At 42.1% G+C, this 20,243-nt stretch overlaps 1 protein-coding gene across 7 annotated transcripts in view; it reads right to left on the bottom strand.

Annotated features, from left to right (window-relative positions):
* The window catches only part of sh3pxd2aa (SH3 and PX domains 2Aa), a 149,175-nt gene that overhangs the window by 22,303 nt on the left and 106,629 nt on the right, over positions 1–20,243 (bottom strand). For 5 of the 7 annotated variants that reach the window (XM_074631019.1, XM_074631021.1, XM_074631020.1 and 2 more), the window contains 2 exons: positions 11,740–11,853; positions 6,041–6,124 (listed from right to left, as the gene is read on the bottom strand). In XM_074631019.1, coding sequence (XP_074487120.1) covers positions 6,041–6,124; positions 11,740–11,853 — 198 coding nt within the window. The remainder of the gene's footprint in view (positions 1–6,040; positions 6,125–11,739; positions 11,854–20,243) is intronic. The other 2 variants (XM_074631023.1, XM_074631026.1) reach the window with 1 other exon arrangement.

Here is a 20,243-nt window from a genome sequence, read left to right as displayed (position 1 = left end):
TGCTTCAACCGCCTCCCCGATGACGTCTGAACTCGCGCACGATCGTGGAATACGACGTGCCGTGATTGGTCGTGGTCACACGTGTAGTCTTGCCAGTCACCCGACCAAGACACTGCAAGAGTTTATGGTGCTGTGATCAGTACATCTGGCATGGTGAACATCGTCAAAGACAAAAATATCGTATAGTCTGATCCCGGCATTATTGCTGGAAAATATGACAGGATAAAGGGAGGAAGAAATGGCTGTAGGAAGGGATCTCAACATGTACACTGGAGGGAATGTGACCTCAGATGGCTGGAGGTAATAAGATTTGTTCGAGGAAATGTGAGGGGCAGGGATGATATCTCAGAGGTATGTGTGCTTATTCATGTGAATGCGTGCTTTCAGTAGGTGGGGTGGGTCCAGACGGCAGGGATTCAGGTTCCCCTCCTGCCTGTCATCGCAAAGCAGCTGAGGTCAATAATGTGGAGCAGAGTGGAATGTCTGGCCCTGAACCTCAGCTCGCAAACCATGCTGTGTGGAGGTGTGTGTGTGTGTGTGTGTGTGTGTGTAGGGGTTGGGGCGAGTGCTTACAGATGGACAGGGAATAACAAATGGGATGGCTTACGGAGGAATCTGGAACATCTACCTAAATGTGTGTGTTTGTTGTTATGTGTGTATTCATGTACTACTAACAAACTCTTTGGCACTGTGTGTGTTTATCATGTAGTCGCTTTTTAATTCCCAGAGGACCGGAATCAAACATGAAAGATTCAATGAATCACATCTATTAATCACATCTGTGTGTGTGTATGAGATATACACGTGCCTCAGTGTCCATTCCTGTGTGTGTGTGTGCGTGTGTGTGTGTGTGTGTGTGTGTGTGTGTGTGTGTGTGTGTGTGTGTGTTGGCTCCAGCGTCACACTGCAGGGACAGAACAGTGAGTTGAGAGGGCGGTCAGTGGGATTCTATAAATCAGATTAAAGGACCTGCTGTAAATGATAGCACTCTGTGAAAGCACAGGCCGCTGCCAGCAGGGCAGAGGGGAGGCAGGCCCGTATCGAACTCTCGGAGCGCGAGACGCCACCCCTACTGCCGAGCACACAATGAGGTCACTTTGCCGTCAGCAGCCAATCAACAACCCCCGAGAGAGGTCAAGACACCCTGACCTGGCTTTGTGTCAGAGTCAAAAAGAGACTTGCTGTAATTTAATTTGAGTCCAGAATGCGCCCTTTTTTTTACTGTCAAGATCTCGGGATCACGTCCCCCGTCTTCTTTATGAAGCGTAACGTCAAAAGGCAAAGAAGTCTTGTGTCAGCAAATGGAGCGGCGGAGTGTACAACCGCTCTCCTCCATTAGCAAATTACATCCTGCGAGGACATAAATCCTACGTGGTCGCTTTGTTTTTTGTCCTCTGCCAGCGCTACTAAATCAAACTGTATCTCAAAGTGTCTACACTGAGCTGTAAAACCTCACTCACACGTTTCTTATCGCTAGCTCAGCAATGCATTATCAGGCAGGGACAGTAGTGTCTCCATTCACAAAGCAAAAAAAAAGGAGGGGGGGTGATGGGGATGAGAAGAGAGTCGGGAGGAGAAGAATAGAGGAAGGTGGAAAAACTGGAATTTGGCACGGGTCGAATATGACCTGCTAGAACGTTCAGGATAAAATACATGGAATCTTTCTTGTGGTTGTCTGAACTTTCTGGCACTCATGTTATCCCCGACAGCAAACACCAAGCCAAGCAATTAAACACTAACACTAACCACTACTGTACCTGCACATAGTTAGCGGCATTTGATCTACGGAGCTAACTGAAGCACAGTTGAACCGAGAACAGAGGCAGACAGCGTACAGTAATTGGACGGCATGTCGACAGACGGTGACACAGTCACAACGTCGGAAAGCCTGACACGACTCCGGTTCAGCAGCAGCTGCACTTTTCACGGTGAGACTATTTTTTTGACGGTGGAAAAAAGGGCTACTACTGGCCCCGGGAGCTGTTAGCTTGTTTGCGATGTAGCCAGTAACACACAACTCTGTCCTCAGGTTCTCTAAAGTCCTCCGCTTTATCAACAGTAGCAGTATCCCTCGTTCTTTGGTTACTTGATGTCATTTCACTTTTCCCAGATTCATTCATGAATTCTCCTGAGTTGATTGGAGGGTTTATCAGATCACCTGTAGTGCAGAGTGTCGGGACTGACTCTGTATTAAGAATTGAGAGCAGCTTTCCTAAAGAGTGATATTGTGGTTTTAGCTGACATGTGTCGCCTCACTGTTTTGTGATGCTCGTTCATGTCTAAGTAGAGCGAGCACAAGCGCGAGCAACAGGACGCTGACTTTCGTTGACTTAACAGTCACAGGTGTCGCTGTTAACAAGACATTTCTGATTCTTACAAACAGTCCCTTTAAGAGAGTTGGGAAACTGCACACCCAGGCAGTCTGATCCTTCATCGACTTAACTTAGACCTCATTTCAGCAGATATTGTCGGATAGAAACTCTGCTCTTTAGGTCCTTTTGAACTGATAAAAATGTGCGGTTAAATATTTTAATCGTTTGACAGCTCTAGTAGTGACACAAAAAATGTGACCTGAAATAGTAGCTCTACTCTACCAAAGTAAAAAGGTATGGTGTCTTAAAAAAAGTAAGTGCTGGAATTCAAGAACATGGCCCCCCGAAAGTGTTTCATGCCCTCATTCTCTGGTGGCGACAACTAGCCGGGTGACTCATCCACCACTCTCTCTACAGAGGTTGAGGTCTGTGTGATTAAAACCAGCCCACAGATCGGGCTGCTGTCCCACTTTCACACTTTCCAACGGCTCATCGGGGGCCAAGCCTCACTGTTCTGGGAGACGTTTTTCTATAGTTAGGGTAACATTCCTGTAGACCTGGCTAACACTCGGCTCCCTAACCTGCTTTGATTCCAGTCTATGAATGATGATATAGTGTAATCAGTGACCCTTTAGTATTTCCACTTAGACTTTAGACAAAAAAGGTTGCCAGTTTCACTTCCTAAATCAGCTGTGTGAGTAATGTTTCCCTGTCTACTGCTATTCTACCCCACAAAACCAAATGGGATTAACAACATGGGTACGTGGCCATGTCTGTGTGTTACCCTGCATCAACTGCCTGAGGCTGTTGACTCTATATGAATATTTCCTGTATGTCAGTGTGTGTGTGTGTGTGTGTGTGTGTGTGTGTGTGCGTGCGTGCGTGCGTGCGTGTGTGTGTGTGTGTGTGTGTGTGTGTGTGTTTTTCAAAGGAGCGAGTTGTTTTTACAACAATGTATTTCTCTCCTGTACAGTAGAAGTTACAACACTTTTTGTCTGTATTCAATCTCCTCTGATTAAAGGTCCCATATCGTGCTAGTTTTCAGGTTCATTCATGTATTTTATGCTTCTACTAGAACATGTTTACATACTTAAATGTTAAAAAAAACTTTATTTTCCTCATACTGTCTGCCTGAATATACCTGTATTTACCCTCTGTTTGAAAGGATCCGTTTCAGTACATTTTAACGGAAGTGCAACAATATTGTGTTGCTAGGCAACAGTTTAGGTCCATGTTTACTTCCTGTTAGCTGATGTCATTCACATACACTCCAACCGGAAATAAACTAGGACACATTTAGAATGTTTACGTTTAAAACTGAGTAATGGTCTAAACATTGTAGATTTGTGACATCACAAATAGACAGAAATCCTAACAGCTTGTTTCAAAGGCACCATTTCTGAATACGGGCTGTGTGTATTTCTCTGTGGATTGAGCATTTTGATACTTTAACAGTATTTATGCAGCACTTGTACAGCAAACCTGCTTTATAATATAAAAGACATGAAAATCTCCCTTCTTACAATATGGGACCTTTAATCACTAATGCCCTACTGCCCACTGGTGTGGTGGGGGGGGGGGGGGGGGGGGGGGGAGGGGGGGGGGGGGGTAAGGGGGGGGGCTGGTAACACAAGCCAGTCCAGCCAGGCTTTACTATGATAATGAGAAACACAGTGTTTTACAGAGGTTGCACAGGTCCAGGAACAGCTTCCATAAACACATTAGGCGTCTGTTTGAAGCCCAGACTAAGCCTGGAACCAGACAGGTGTCTAACTGACAGTCTGAGAAAAGTTTGAATTAGACACACACACACCCAAAGAGACCAGGATTTTTCAGACATGGACTCATGTCTCTCTTTCAGCATTAAAGCAATAATAATGACTGGACAAAACCACAGAAAACTTGCCAAATGCTAAATTTAAAAGCATGCAAGAACATTTTCATGTTTGTCTTCTTTTTTTTTAAGAATTACAAGCAAAATGTAAAAGTCATTAACAGTGTTTAAAACCTAAGGGAGCTTGCTTTAATTAAGCAGCAACACTGTTATACAATCATTTATGTTCACACGGCTCAGTGGCCGTCAAGGTTGTTGCGTTTGTGCTGCGGGAGCCGAAATAGCCTTAATTATCCAAATCTGTTTAATGCAGTCCAATTATTTTTGCTGCTCCGCGTGAGCTGAAGAGCGTTCCAGTTTTGATGGAGTGTGATTTGAGATTTTACTGTCAAAGAGCTGACTCATGGCCACCCAATACGCTGCTCCCTGTAGATGCTCGAGGCCAGTTGTTGTTGTAGTTGGCTGGCTATAGTGAGGATGTAAATGAGGTTGTTTACCGCGTGGCCGCGAAATATGTGATCGTACAGGGGGGAGTGGGGGCCATGGGAGGGGCTCAGCAGTGGTCCTGTATGTTTGTCTGTGAGGAGATCATGCGTTTGGTCGTGTGTGTATCTATCTGTCTGTCCGCGGCTAATCTCTCATACTGCTGGACCCATTGGCCTAATATTTTCTGTGCACAATTATGACTCTTTTATTGACTATTTTATACCGTCATTGACTGCTGATTCCTCACTCCTCTTAACCATCCGGTAGGGGCCGCAAGTGATCAACAACTGCTTCAGTAGCAAAAGGTGTTTCTGACAATTGGCTAGGCTAAAAACAAGCCCTCCCTATTTTGGCCTTTGTCGTGGCTCAAAAACTGACATCCATAGAAATTAATTCCATACCCGATATGTCATGATCCACTTAAAGTCAGGCAGAATACGAAATGAATAAATCCTTGTTTTTGTTCTCTTGGTAGCCATCCTGACTGTAATGCCTAGTTCACACTACACGACTTTAGCCCTGATTTTCTGCTCCCCGACAAAAGCCCCAGATCAGAGGCAAATCGGCATGCTCATTGGCATGTCACAGTTTAGGAGGGTTCCATCAAGATCCATCAGGTATGCCCGTGGTCTTCAACACAGCCTGACGTTACACCTGTTTAGTACTGATGTGAATAGTGAGGGCAAGCGTAGGCTCTTTTGTAGTAATGTTGTCTGGTGTCTGGTGTTGACATGCACAGCGCAGCTCGCTACCGGAGCTGGTTTAATCCAAAAAGGCGCAATGCTTTCTCCAGTTAAGCCGGATCGAGGTCGGATCATGTCCTCACCACAAACGAAGTGTACCGAACCGTACCGCAGTTCGTTTGGAATCAAACTGAGACCACCCCTTCAAGGAGGTCTCGGTTCGCTTGTTTTGGTGCTGCACCCGAGTGCGATTGCTGTGTTCACACCTGCCCAAACGAACCGCACCGAGAGGGTAAACGCTCCAGGGTAAACGCTCCAGGGTTCCATTCAACCGAACTAAACAAGGCAGGTGTGAATACGCCCTCAGATTTAGCTAGTAAGTGGACATTGAGTTGAGAGTGATTGTTGCCAAACATAATCTTTCCAAGAATGAACCAACACACTAAATCATGCAAGTGTTTTTTCATCTATGAATGCATCTACCGTATATATGTACACATGCTAACAATTATGCATTTATATGAGTATGTGTCCATATGCATGAGCTGGTTTGCTGTGGAGAGAGATAAATGACTAAGCTTCTGATTCCTTGTGGGTACATTTGTGGGTTTGCATTGATGATGTTGATGTTGTGCAGGCCCATCCAGGGACATGTACTGTATGCATTTGCCTTAACCATGTAATGTGTGAGTATGAATGTTTGTGCCTGCTGTCTACATGTTCACCTCTGCTCTGCTGGCGGTTGACTATACCCCCGAGGGTCCAGCGGCGGTCCAGCCTCTTCAGATGCGCCTTGCGTCTCTTAGTAACTGATGATGATGAGGAGCAACCAAGAAGGAAAAGAAAACAAACAAATGTGGTGTTAGTGTAAGAAGCATAGATTAGCAACGTGAACAAAGGCAAAAAAAAGAAAAAGAAAAAGCTGTTGTTAGCAGCATCAATAGTTTCCCAGGGACAATAAACACCTGCTGTATGTAAGTATGAAGCCAGTACATCGTCTCTTGCAATGATTAGCTGGGTTTGTACATATTTTAGCAAAGAATATGTTAAATGCAAAGTTAGCTGCTGTTCAATAAAAACAAACCAACCATTTTATTTATTTTTTATTGTTTACATGCAATTTCCACTAAAAATACAACATGTGCTCTAAGTCACAACTTCTACTTCCTGAGCCATGGAGGGTATGGGGTCAAAATCCAAATGATATATGTGAGTTCATTTGAGGGCCTAATCTTACTTATGTATTTAGGATGGATAGCTAACTACCACGTGTTATACTGCACCATTATTCATAGGTGGATGTGTAGTGTACTATTCAATACATATTTATCAGGTTGTGTATATCAAGATAAGATGTTTTATTCTATTTTTAGTAGGGCTATCAATCAATTAAAATATTCAATCACAATTAATCACATGATAGTCCATATTTAATCACGATTAATCGCACATTAATCTAAATTTTTTTATCTGTTCAAAATGTACCTTTGTTGAGTATTTAATCCTCTTATCAACATGGGAGTGGGCAAATATGCTGCTTTATGCAAATGTATGTATATATTTATTATTGGAAATCAATTAACAACACAAAACAATGACAGATATTGTCCAGAAACCCTCACAGGTACTACATTTAGCATAAAGAAATATATACTCAAATCATAACATGGCAAACTGCAGCCCAACAGGCAACAACAGCTGTCAGTGTGTCAGTGTGCTGACTTGACTATGACTTGCCCCAAACTGCATGTGATTATCATAAAGTGGGCATGTCTGTAAAGGGGAGACTCGTGGGTACCCATAGAACCCATTTACATTCACATATCTGGAGGTCAGAGGTCAAGGGATCTCTTTTGAAAATTGCCATGCCAGTTTTCTAACTTTGGAGTGTTATTTAACCTCCTTCACGACGAGCTAGTATGACACGGTTGGTACTTTAGGTTATAGAGTTCGATACCAGTATGTTTTCTCCAGCTTTAAAACTGAGCCCACTACAACCTCCGATTGAGTTAAAGAAATTAGTGGCACTAAAACAAATTTTCGTTAACGCGTTGTCGTGTTAACTTCGACAGCCTTAATTTTTAGGGATCTTTTCTTAACATCTGACTGGTACAACAGACAACATAACGCCATGAAACTTGATCTACTAATATTATAATACTATATTATATTATATATAATATAATAATATTATATATAATATAATACTAATTCAGGAAGCTTTTTATAGCTTCTGTTTAGTTTTTGTCAGAGAGAGCTCTTAATGCAAACAACATTCACCTGTATTTACATCCCGCCCACCTCTCCACGAGAGAAGCTCATAAATGTGAAACTAAAACAAAACATCACTGCTGCCTTCAACTTGACACTGTTAGTCAGCAACCATTTTTCTCTCCGCAGTCCGCACACACATCATCAGAGTCAGCAACTGTAGCAGGCCTGTTGGCCCAGTGTTAGGTTTCACTCTGACAGGAAGGTGAGCTACAGCAGGACGATCATGAACAAACAGCTTCCTCCTTACAAATCAGACAATTCTCAGTTTCTCGGTTGATCGTGTTAAATTTTTTCAACCAGCCGCCGCCAGTCCAACAACTGGCGATTGCTGATATATTTGTGCAGGTGTGTGGCCGCCGCACACCTGCACATGGGGCGGGGAGTCCCGTTGTCATGATGTGAAAATCTAATTAAAACAAAATAAATCACCTTGAGATCTCTGCTAAGCAATGAGCTGTGTAGACAGGCTGAACAGCTGTTAAGTGAAAAAGAGTCTGATGATGACTATGCTATAAATGATCAGGGTGCACAACTGCACATACAGTATTTTGGCATAGTTCTCAAATATGATTTATGAATTGACGCTGCTTTTCATCACCAATCAATCGGACAGAAACCACTAAAGACGGCATAGGTGTCCATATATCGCTTTTTCTGCACTTCACCCGTCGTTTAGCGCCTTTCTCAAAAGTTCAAGTTGTAGTTGAAAATCTCTGAACTTCTTGCCAGTTCCTGTTTGCATGTTTTGAATTGAGCTTTACCAGGTTGAATTCTCAAGGAGGCACACCGTTTACATTAGAAAAATAAAATGACAAAAAATCAAGAAGTAGTAAGAAGTTAGACAGCCAATGGACTCAGCCAAACACCCACAGCTAATATATATTTGTTCAGTCGTCCAACCACAGCATATACCAAAACATTTTCACTCCCAATTTGTCAAATAGCAACGCTTGGTCGTGTCACTTTTTCCGCACATCAGCCTGGTAACACAGCGGCAATCCTCTCAAATGAAACCAGCAACATCTGTACAGGCATACAATCTCTTTTCAAAATCATCATCCCCTTTTTAGATTAACTTACGCAACAAAACTACTTGGTTAGGTTTAGGAAAAGATTGTGGTTTGGGTTAAAATAAGTATGTTTGTTACGTAACTGGCGTTAATTAAAGATAGGGTCGACGATGTTGGAAAGCTAGCATCATTTGAAAGTAGCATTGCCTCAGGAGCTCCGTCTAAACCCACCACCTCCCCTCGGGGCTCCTTCCAAGGCAACACCCCCCCCCCACACACACACACACACATGCACGAGCACTGCCGCACCGTAAAACCGCAATCTTTTCCTAAAGTTAACGAAGTCGTTTTTTGCCTAAGCCTAACCAAGTCGAAATATTCCTAAACCTAACTAAGTAGTTTATTGCCTAAGCCTTACCAAGTTGAAATATTCCTAAACCTAGCTAAGTAATTTTATTTTGAAAACCCTGGAGCGGAAATTCAATTGAATTCAACTTATTTTTATACTGTGTCAAATCAACAGAATTTATCTCAAGACGCTTTTCATATAGAGCAGACCGTATTCGATACTTAAATTGACACGTGCGTCACGTGTTGTTGGACATTCGTAGGAAAAAGCACGAAAAATAAACTGTTGAAAGGTCGCGTTGAGTGTCACGACAAAAAGGGAAAATCGTCTCTATGTACACGAATCAAATAGATTAATTTACGTGACTACTTCACAAACTGCTGCGAGACTGTGCTGTTATCTCGGTATCAGACGTCGAGGGGCGCTTATCAAGTCTTTTATTTCTATAATTGAGTCAAAAAACCTTCTATCCTTAAAATAATGAACTAAGAAGGAAGACAAAGCCGATCGTATTGATATAAATTAATTAAGTCAGTTTCTAGCTGCTGAACTCTTGACCTCTTCCGCTGCTTATTAGTTCAAAGTCTCAGTCGTCATGTTATTACATTGTCTGAGGCCCCACGAAGAGCAAACACATTAATGAGGGGAAGGGCAGATGGAAACAGCCCTTGTCTTCTACAGTATCTATCTTTCTACTGTGGTAATCTAATTCCTTCCCCCATCTTCTGTCCTCTCTTCACCCTCTCTCTCGACATCTGCCCTCCTTCCCTTTGTGTGCCTCTGCTACTTGTCATTTCCTCTCCCTCTTGATTCCTGTCTGCTTTACCATCCATCCCACTGCTGAGCACCACCCTACTCCTGTTGACCTCCTAATTGAAATATCAGCTAAGGGAAGGCACAAAGGGAAATGTTATTTCGAGGTAATTTCGGCAGGGGCCGGGCCTGTCGGTTCCTCTCCAGCGAGCTGAGCTGTCAGTGGAATTAGGTTACAGACCACGCAGAGATAATGAGATGTAAGGGACGACAGGGAGCGGGAAGGAGGGAGATCAGAAATAAGACGTGACGATGTGTGCAAACACAAAGACACCAGGCCTAATGGGAAAATGAGGGCCACTAACAGGGGGTGGTGGGGCGGGGGGCGGTGGGGGGGGGGGGGGGGGTACTTGTGTGTCATTGTGAGCCCAGGCACTTCCCGCATGAATTCACTTGAGTGCATTGGTTAACAGAGAAAGTGAGAAAACCAAATGCAATGAGAGAGTGTAACATAAGTGCCAGATCCAACCCACAGGCTTAAAGGATAATTCTGGTTTATTCTGGTGGCTTTGACCATGCTTTCTATCACTAATTAGTCTGATTGTACTCACCAAGTACATTGCTGTGATGCGGTACAGTGCACACACACACAGTGTTCCTGTGCATCGAGGGATTATCATCAACATTTGGAGTTGTGCTTTCTTTCCACCTCCTAAACCAAGTGGTTTAGATAATCTGTTTTAACACTGGAGTGAAGATACTACTACTAGCTTGTCGCAAAGGAGGTTAAATAATGCTTCAAATTCACGCTTGACCTTTGACCATCAAATTGTAATCAGTTCACGCTTGAGGAGTCCTAGTGGACGTTTGTGCCAAATTTAAAGAAATTCCCTCACGGCGTTCATGAGAATGGGATGGACGGACGGACGGACAACCCGAACACAGCCTCGGCTGTCACCGGCGTGGAGGCACAAAAACTAAAACAAATGAAAACCCATTGAAACACTAAAATCATCCAGTCCTCAGGCTACAACACCCCATGTTTTTTCACCTCCAGGATACAAGATTGTAAGAAATTCCACTGTTGCAGGCACTGACAACATCTATTAAGTGTGTGTGTGTGTGTGTGTGTGTGTGTGTGTGTGTGTGTGTGTGTGTTAGTGTGCGCGCGTGTGTGTGTGTGTGTGTGTGTGTGTGTGTGTGTGTGAGAATGGAAAAAAATCCAAGAAAGGAATGAGAACAGCAAATAACAGTGACTGTGGCAGCTGTGCAGGAGCTGTCATCATTCTAGCAGAGTGTGTTTTTGTGTGTGTGTCTTGCAGAATTGTGCACAGCTCAGTGAAGCACGGAGGCTTGCATGTCTGAACGAGAGGTGAAAATGTCTGTTAGATAATCCAGTGGCGCTCTACGGCATCATAAACTATTGCACCGTTCTTATTTCATTACTGCAGATAAACTGCGTGTGTTGCATGTGTTGTCTAAGCATGCATGTGAGCAACACTTGTGTGTTTGCACTTTATTTGTCTCCATTGGATTCTCTTGGGTCTAAAAGCAGAAAAGGGGGCTCATGACACAGTGATGAAACGCTCCCTCCCAGCAGTCAGACTAAACATTCGGGAGGAAAAGGGTCACAACAAAAACGAGGCTCCTGCAAAGAGTTGCAGCCTCCCGGGGGAGTTGAAAGGAATTTTCTTGTGGTGCCAAAATATTGCAAACCCCTTTTGGCTGCGGTCTGGTACCATTTCACCACGGAGCTGCGACTGTGGTCTTCAAGGTTCCTAATGTGTGACTGGAAGTGTTTGTGAGTATGTGTACTGTGTGTGTGTGTGTGTATTTAGCGTTGACTTCTGTATGCTGCTTTTAGTCTCAGATTGAGCACAGAAAACAAAAACTCCCATCAAAAAACTCATTATGAGAAATCACTGCCTGTTCCATGCAGACGATTCTGGAATAACGAGCCGGTCCAGAATGACATTTATGTCTTTCTGTGTGTTTTATGAATCTAATAATGTTGTGTGTTTTGTGTGTCTGCGCTAACCTTCTCCAGTCCTGGAAGTGCCCAGATCCAAATCGTCTCTGGTTACATTCTGGGAGTCTAGGTATGTGGCTGGCACCCAGCCTTGCTCCTCTGCTGTGCTGACAAACCACCAACCTAGAAAAGAAAGATAGTGGAAAGAGAGAGAAAGAGATGAACATATTAGTATTGCTGACAATAATCAAGGCCCGAAGGATGGCAGCGAGCGTCATTCCCACGTGGTGGAAATCACAACCACCAAACAATGGAAATCACAAGTCATTGCTGCTCATCTCTCAAATGTAGCACCATGTGCCGTGTCTGTGGATGAGCCAGCATTTCAGCTTCCTGTGTACGACTAATATGTCGGTCTTGTCTGTTTCAGCGGGAGAGAGAGAGATCGGAGGCGGACTCAGGATGGCTCACCTACTTGGAAAGCTCTCATCATTACAGAACCAGACACTGAAAGAGAAGACGGATACTGGAGAGAGGAAAGTGTTGGAGCTTGAAGCGGAACGTAGATCAACGCAGGTTTAAAAAACACTTGTTGCATGAAGAAGTTGCTTCACTTTTCACTATTACTCATATGTCATGTTATGTGTTACACTGCTTCTGTTTTGGCAAGACCTCTATAACATCCGTGAGCTAAGGGGCTCCAAGTTGAACAAATCGAGGTTATACGGTGTAAAAACGTACAAGTATAAAAGCCTACAGTCACGCTGACAGTACGGTGAGACTCTACTGTACAGTGCTTTGAGTGAAAGGCTGATATCAGCAAGGGGACAGTCTCACAATAATAATGTAGAGTTGCTCCGATATGATATCAGTATCGGAAATGCTTCCGATACAGCTTAAAATGCTGGATCAGGTCTAATACATCGGCACATACGGGGGGAAAGAAACCTGAAGATCTCATAGACTTCAATGCAATTTGACATATGTTTGGATTGTAATTTTGACAAATCCATATGCATTCATCTTGTTATACAAACGTTTGTTTTATACACATGTTTAATAATTATTTTGCGATCTTGCCTGAACCTGAGCATTTGCGATATCCTAATAAATGAAGGTTGATTGCTGCCATGTCCCTTCAGTCTTCCCCCGTCCAACACAGTGGCCGGATATTGCTGATCCAGACATCTCTACATATCTGATTGAATCCCGTTAGGCTGAGTGTTGTCGGTAAATAACCAACCTGTTAATAGCCAACTGTTTGATCTATAGGCTGAGATTTAGTTGGAGACGTCAGTCTGATGCTGCTATAACCTTAATGTATGACTGTATTACTGTCACCAGCATAATTTTGCCATTTAGCACACTGACAGTGAATATCAACGTATCGTATGTGCCTCAAATGTCAGTGTGAAAGCCTCGGTTAACCCGCTACACAACAGCTATTTGTCATTTTCTCTCCTGTGACAGCGAGTTTTTATAAAGGGGGACATGAATATGGGTATGTGCAGTGGTTAGCACTGCTGCCTCACAGCTAGAGGGTCGCAGGTTCAAACCCGGTTTGGGGCCCTTCTGTGTGGAGTTTACATGTTCTCCCCGTGTTAGCGTGGGTAATCTCCGGGTTCTCCGGGTTCCTCTCACAGTCCAAAGAAATGCAGGTTAGGTTCATTGTTGACTCTAAATGTCCCGTAGGTGTGAATGTGAGTGTGAATGGTTGTCTGTCTCTATGTGTCAGCCTTGTGATCGTCGGGCGACCTGCCCTTTGTCAGTTGGGATCAACCCGCGGACCCGAATGAGATAAGCGGTAACGGATGATGGATGGATGGAACATGAATATCTGCACCGAATTCCGAAATATCACCGAAATCACGTTGTGGAGATATTTAAATCAAAATCAAAAATGTCAACCTCATGGTGGTGGATCAACCAACAGGCCGGCAGACTGACCGATCGGAATTCTTTGCAACACCGTTAATGACACCATTAATGACAAATTCCTGCTTTGTAAAGCAGCTAAAGAACTCTTGTTCTATTGTCTACATTTTCCTACACTATCCCTCATATCCTTCTGACACTGACCACGGATGTATAAAGAGAACTGGATACGGCGTGGAGGCGGGGGGGGGGACCCGTTCATTCCTATGGAAGTTTCTCAGACACACATGAAAGAAGATAAAATCACCCGGATCTGCCAGCGATCGTCCGCGTCCATGAGGCCCATAGAGAAAGCACACATCTCTTTCCCAATGTAAGTCTATGGGGAACAGTATTTTTTGGGGCCCAATGGCATCACATGACCAACTACTCTTCTGTCTTAAGTGAATCTCATGTGAAGCTGGAAGGGTTTCCACTCACAAATGAAAAATATCATGGTGTCACATCACACTGTTGCACTTCATTTGAATTACTCACTTCATCCATACCCTGACCACAGTTGTAAAGGAGCGGTCATAGTACAGACTAATGAGACATTTGTGGTCACATGTATTTTATTCTGTGACACTTTTCCAAAAACACTTTTGGGTGGCAACCAAAACTAAAAGAACCAGGAGGCCTGTCATTAACATTTGGGATCATATCAGTGGTGCTGAATAAGTTGAACATGTCACTTGTCTTAAAATGGGGAGATGTGACTATTTTTATTGTAGTCGCTCCGGCTTCTGGCTAGAAACCATTGCATGACATATTCTTCCAGTACAGTACAGTACAAGCTGGCATGACAGCTGACTCTGTCTGAGGCAAGAGTGTATCCCAGCATTTTACTTTTTACCATGGAAAGTTGATACTGCAGCTCCATCACAGTAAGTAGTTCAATGACTTGCTTGTGAGCATTTTTAATAGTAGCTAAAGTATCACAATTTTTTCTTTTTACGATTTTGAAATCAATCTTTCAATGCCAGAATCAATATATTTGCTTCATTTGAGTCTATGTGGAGGTAGAAGGAAGTTGCCGCTTTTATTGTTGTAGTCTGAGTAACGTGACGTCATTTCCGTTCCGTATCCGTCAACCAAAACAAAACGCAGCGGGCTGAAACGACAAAGCAGAAAACGGCGGAGGGTCCGCGTGGATACGACCTGCACTCTCACATGTTAAATCCAGCGTGGTAAACACTACACATTCAGTAAAGTATGGAAACACTTTGGGTTTCACACATTACAGGAAAAGCACAGCTAGACATCACGGTTAAAGCTGCATGCTAACTCTTTCACGGATAGGAAACATTATCGTATCGCGGTAACGTGTGGTCGAGCCGGCCGTCGCTCTCATCTCCGTGGTCAAATGGGCCGCCGCTACAACTGTAGAGCACCCATATACTGACATTCATGTTAAATGCATTCAAACGGCGCTGATGGAGCTGACTATGGATGTATAAAGAGAACAGAGCTGACGGTAGAGCTAGAGACCCTACTTAGCAAAGTTAGCGGAAGTACAGAGCGTAGCGGTTTTCAAAATAAAGTTTACATACAAAAACTGTACATACATAATACATTATATGAAAATAATATTGATTGAATTATATTCACCAGAAGTATAGAACATTACATGTCCCTTATAAATTAAAAAGAAAATACCACTAATTTGTGAGGAAAGTGTCTTTATTCTTTGATTTTTGGGTTGCTGGAAAAAATTGAATAAATAATTCCTGACAATGACTGATATATTTGACTTCAGGACATCTCTGACTACATACATGCTGAAAATCGAACATTTTTACTGGATTAATTTAGATATTTCCAAAGTAAAAGTCTCTAAAAGTGTATGATTCAACTTTTTCTATTAAAAAAGTTAATAAAAAACGCAATAAATCGTAATATCAAATCGCAGTATTTGTAGAATCTCAATACATAACAATCGAAATACATATCGAATCGGCACCCAAGTATCGTGATAGTATTGAATTGTGAGATAGGTATATTGTCCAAGCCCTAATAGCTGTTGTGTATTATATGTCTGCTACACTTAAACTAAATTTCACCTCTAAAGCATTCAGACTGGTCTCAAGTGTCGTCTTGTATGTATGTGTGATTGAGCATACAAGTGCAGTAGAAGAGACAGAATTAGAGAGACGGGTGGAGAGATAGACAGAAAAGTAGAACGAAAATGGCAACAAACTTTTTTTCCTTTCTACAAATGAGTCCAACAATTAGGTCATCACTGCTCCAATGTATTTACAAGCATATGGCTCACCCTATAATGTGGTTGGAGAAGCCTGAGTGATTCAACCCATCACGCCCTGTTTTATTACCCGGCAAGACACCAATCACATTAACACGTATTATGAATGATGTGGAAAATATGACTGTCAAAGAGCTGTACAATATCAGAGGTAAAGTAACAGTAATGTTAAACAAAGGGGAAGGTGTGTTTCTACTGTATAAAGCAACCACAGTATGAGCAACAATATACAATGGCACCAGGGAAACTCAACTTTGGTGTGCACAGAGAATGATCGTTATTTTCAGATAACTGCATGGCTGTTATCAATGAATACTCATAACTACAAGGGTAATAATTTTAACTGTTGCTAAGTAAATTGCGAAATAATTTCCATTCATGAATAAATAATACCCTAATAATAATTTGCTTTCTGTCAAAGAGGCCAGAGTATTAGCAGTATAATCAAGTTTGAGTAGTGCAGTTATCAGAAAATAATGCAAGAAAATATCGATACACTTGAGTATTGTGATATTATGTTTTGTGATACTGTATCGATTCTCAAAAACACTAGAATTCCAAAATTAATAGTTAACATGCAAAGATTAGTGGCAGACAGTGGCTCAGATTGCACAAAATGTAGTGCTATGATGTGGGATGTTGATCCCATTGTTTTGACTGCATACATTTTTTTTACTTTTTATATTACGCTTTTATGCATATGTTGGTTTGTTCTTTATGCTATGACAGTTTTTCTAAAATTAGATTTTAAAAAATCAATATATCACCTTGCTTACAGTTCACAATATATCGCAATATACTGAATCGTATATAACCTCTGTATAGTACCATCATATCGCCAGATTCTTGCCTATACACAGCCCTAGAGAATAATGCACTTTGCTCTACTTCATCTTAAAGTCGTCATTCAATGATAAAAGTGCAGCTTGTTTTGTATCACTACTATTATTTCACACATGTAGAGCTGCTAATAATGATCACTTTGATTATATCCATCATCAATTTGCTTATTATTTTATAATAACTGTCAGAAAATAGCAAAACATTCCACAAGCCAAAGATATTCAATATCAAAGTCAAAGCGATAATAATGTGTTAACGCAAATTTGTTTTAAAAACCACTAATTAACACAACCGATCTTTCGGAGGTTGTAGCATGCTCACTTTTAAAGCTAGCTTGTTGTGAAGGAGGTTAAATAACGATCCAAACACGCTAAATTTTTGGAGAGGAAAAACTGGCATGTCCATTTTCAAAGGGGTCCCTTGACCTCTGACCTCCAGATATGTGAACGGAAATGGGTTCTATGGGTACCCACGAGTCTCCCCTTTACAGACATTTTATGATAATCACATGCAGTTTGGGGCAAGTCATAGTCAAGTCAGCACACTGACACACTGACAGCTGTTGTTGCCTGTTGGGCTGCAGTTTGCCATGTTATGATTTGAGCATATTGTTTATGCTAAATGCAGTACCTGTGAGGGTTTCTGGACAATATCTGTCATTGTTTTGTGTTGTTAATTGTTTTCCCAATAATAAACATATACATACATTTGCATAAAGCAGCATATTTGCCCACTCTCATGTTGATAAGAGTCTCCCTTTAAGGTACATTTTGAACAGATAAAAATGTTCAATTATTTTGCGATTAATCGTGATAAACTATGGACCATCATGTGATTTATCACGATTAAATATTTTAATCAAGTGACAGCCCTAATTTGAACACATCATGATGTAATGACACCTCCCGTGTTGAAATGGGCAGGACGAGGGCTAGCTAACGTTAGTTGTTAGCAGCCAATGAGCAGCACAATCCTGCATGGAGCTAACAGCTAACATTAGCTAGCTCTTCTCTAGCTAGCTCTAGCTTGTCTTGCTCCTTTCAACACGGATTTGTTGTTTCTTGACAAACTTCCCTTTACGGTTCATTTTGAACAGATAAAAAAAATGTGTGAATAATTATATTAATAATTTGCGATTAATCAGGATTAAATATTTTAATCGACTGACAGCCTTTATATAAATAGAAAAAAGTAAATCTTTACTTTGAATTTTTTTTATTTTGTATATTTTGCTTGATAAATTACTTAACAGTACAACAGATCATCAAACTTATTGCTGATCATTTTGAATGTTTATCCACTTACTACCTCTTCCCTGAGCTTTCATCTCTGTTTTTACAGGTTTCTACAGTTAGTTTGTAATGTATGTAGTAATGTGAATGCATTTTGGGACATTTAAGAGCTAAAACAGTAGCACTATAGAAAGCTGAATGTTCCTCCTAGAAAAGTGCTGCTGCGCTTCGCTTGTGCCAGACTGTAACAACAACAACAACTACACCAACAGGCATTAAAATATTATTGGGTTGACACTTAACAGGCCGCAGTAGAGGAGCCTGGCCAGCCCCCTGCATGTGGCCTCATCTCTCCTTATACCCATATAAGCACAGTGAGACCTGAGCCACCCTCACTCTGACAGCTTATGTGCAGAATAAAATAAAAACACCTTCTTCCAACACACACACACACACACACACACACACACACAAACACACACACACACACACACACACACAAACACACACACACACACACACACACACACACACACACACACACACACACACACACAATCATACTGAAATACTGTCTCCCCCTGAGCTTCCCCACAGCGGGTTACGTCTCGCAGTCAACACAGGAGTTAATTCAAACCGAGGGCCTGCAGACACATGAAGGTTATGCACAGTAGCTGCAGTGTAGCTCCTCACAGTCACACTAAGCTTTCTGTTGCTCTCTCTGCTGCAGAGACGTTCCAGGAGAGGTCAGCGTGGTTCATTTTGGACCCGTCAGAATCAATTTAGGACCCCGTTTGGCCTTGACTTTTGGAGGCAGCGGTTTCATATGAAATTGCATTTGACAGCACGACAGTTATAGTATGCTAATTAAATCTTACACCATAGCTCCTGGTTTAAGAAGCCCAGTGTTATAATGAATAGCGCTTGCCACCGTGTTAGGACTTGTAAACTCAGGAGGGGGCCTGTCAGGACTTTCCTATTGGAGGGAGGGGGTCCTCTGCTGGGTAAAGGTTAGAGAAGTGGGCTGTGACCAGATTATGAATTTATTTTCTGTTGTACGCTGTTCGTGCAGCCTTGGGTGCTTCAGTGGAGAGTTTGTCTTTTGATTGCTGAAGGTTTTAATTTACTTTCTGTTTTGCTGCAGTGTGAAAGGTCTGCCCAGCAGTAAGAATAGCTTTCTCCATGTGAAACGCATTATGGGCTTTCATAGGCTGATTCATTGCAACTACTTAAAAAAGCTAAAGAAGAATTGGAGCCACCTGAGCGGAGGAGAGCGGTAGGTCTGTATAAGTTCTTCCTCCACCTGACACATGGTGGAAAAACCGGCATAGTAAATCTCCTGCGCTGATGGAGGATTGAGGTGACTGCCATCAATGAAGACAATGTATGCATACGCTGACATAAGTTTTGAGAAGAGTCCCCCAGTGGCGGAGGTTAAAAGGTCTGATCATTTGGAGACGGCATGATCATACTCAAATGCAAAAATCACAAAAAAACAAAATCAGGAATGATGTGATTGCATTCGTTCGTGCTGGTTTAAAGTCACAGCTGCAACACAATGAAAACATTGTAGACTGTGATTGATGCCAGAATGATGATGTCCAAATGTGGTAATTAAACTCATGAATGGCTTTCTCCAGACCACTAAATAATACAAATTGATTCAGTGTTTAAAGTTGTAGAGAAACACGCTTATTAGCTGAAGAGTTATGAGAATATTGATACCACTCTCATGTATGCAGCTGGAGCCAGAAGCCAAGGAGACAAGCTGGAAACAGCTAGCCTAACTGTCCCCACAAAATAAAATCTATCCCAGCACCTCTAAAGCTCACAAATTATTATTATATAATCATATATATGTCATGTTATACTATGTTAGGATTAAAGAAAGCGAATATCCCAAAACGTCAAACTATTCCCTTAAAGGTCCCGTATTATAAAAAAGTGAGATTTTCATGTTTTTTTTATCATAAAGCAGGCTTAAGTCCTATATAAATACTGTGAAAGTATCGAAACGCTCAATCCACTGGGAAATAAACACAGCCCCTATTCAGAATCTCTGCATTTGAAACAAGCTGTCAGGATTTCTGTTCATTTGTGATGTCACAAATATACAATATTTAGACCCTTTACAGAGATTTAAACGTAAACGTTCTAAATGTGTCCCAGTTTATTCCTGGTTGCAGTGTATGTGAATGTCATCAGCTGACAGGAAGTAAACTTGGACCCAAGCTGTTGCCTAGCAACGCAATTCTGTTGCAATTGTGTCGCAATTCCGTCGAAATGAGCTAAAACGGAGCGTTTCAGACAGAGGGTAAATA

The sequence above is a fragment of the Sebastes fasciatus genome, chromosome 3, assembly GCF_043250625.1.
Source record: "Sebastes fasciatus isolate fSebFas1 chromosome 3, fSebFas1.pri, whole genome shotgun sequence".
Classification (NCBI taxonomy): domain Eukaryota; kingdom Metazoa; phylum Chordata; class Actinopteri; order Perciformes; family Sebastidae; genus Sebastes; species Sebastes fasciatus.
Note: the sequence above shows the minus strand (reverse complement) of the source record. Positions and strands in the feature narration are given on the sequence as shown.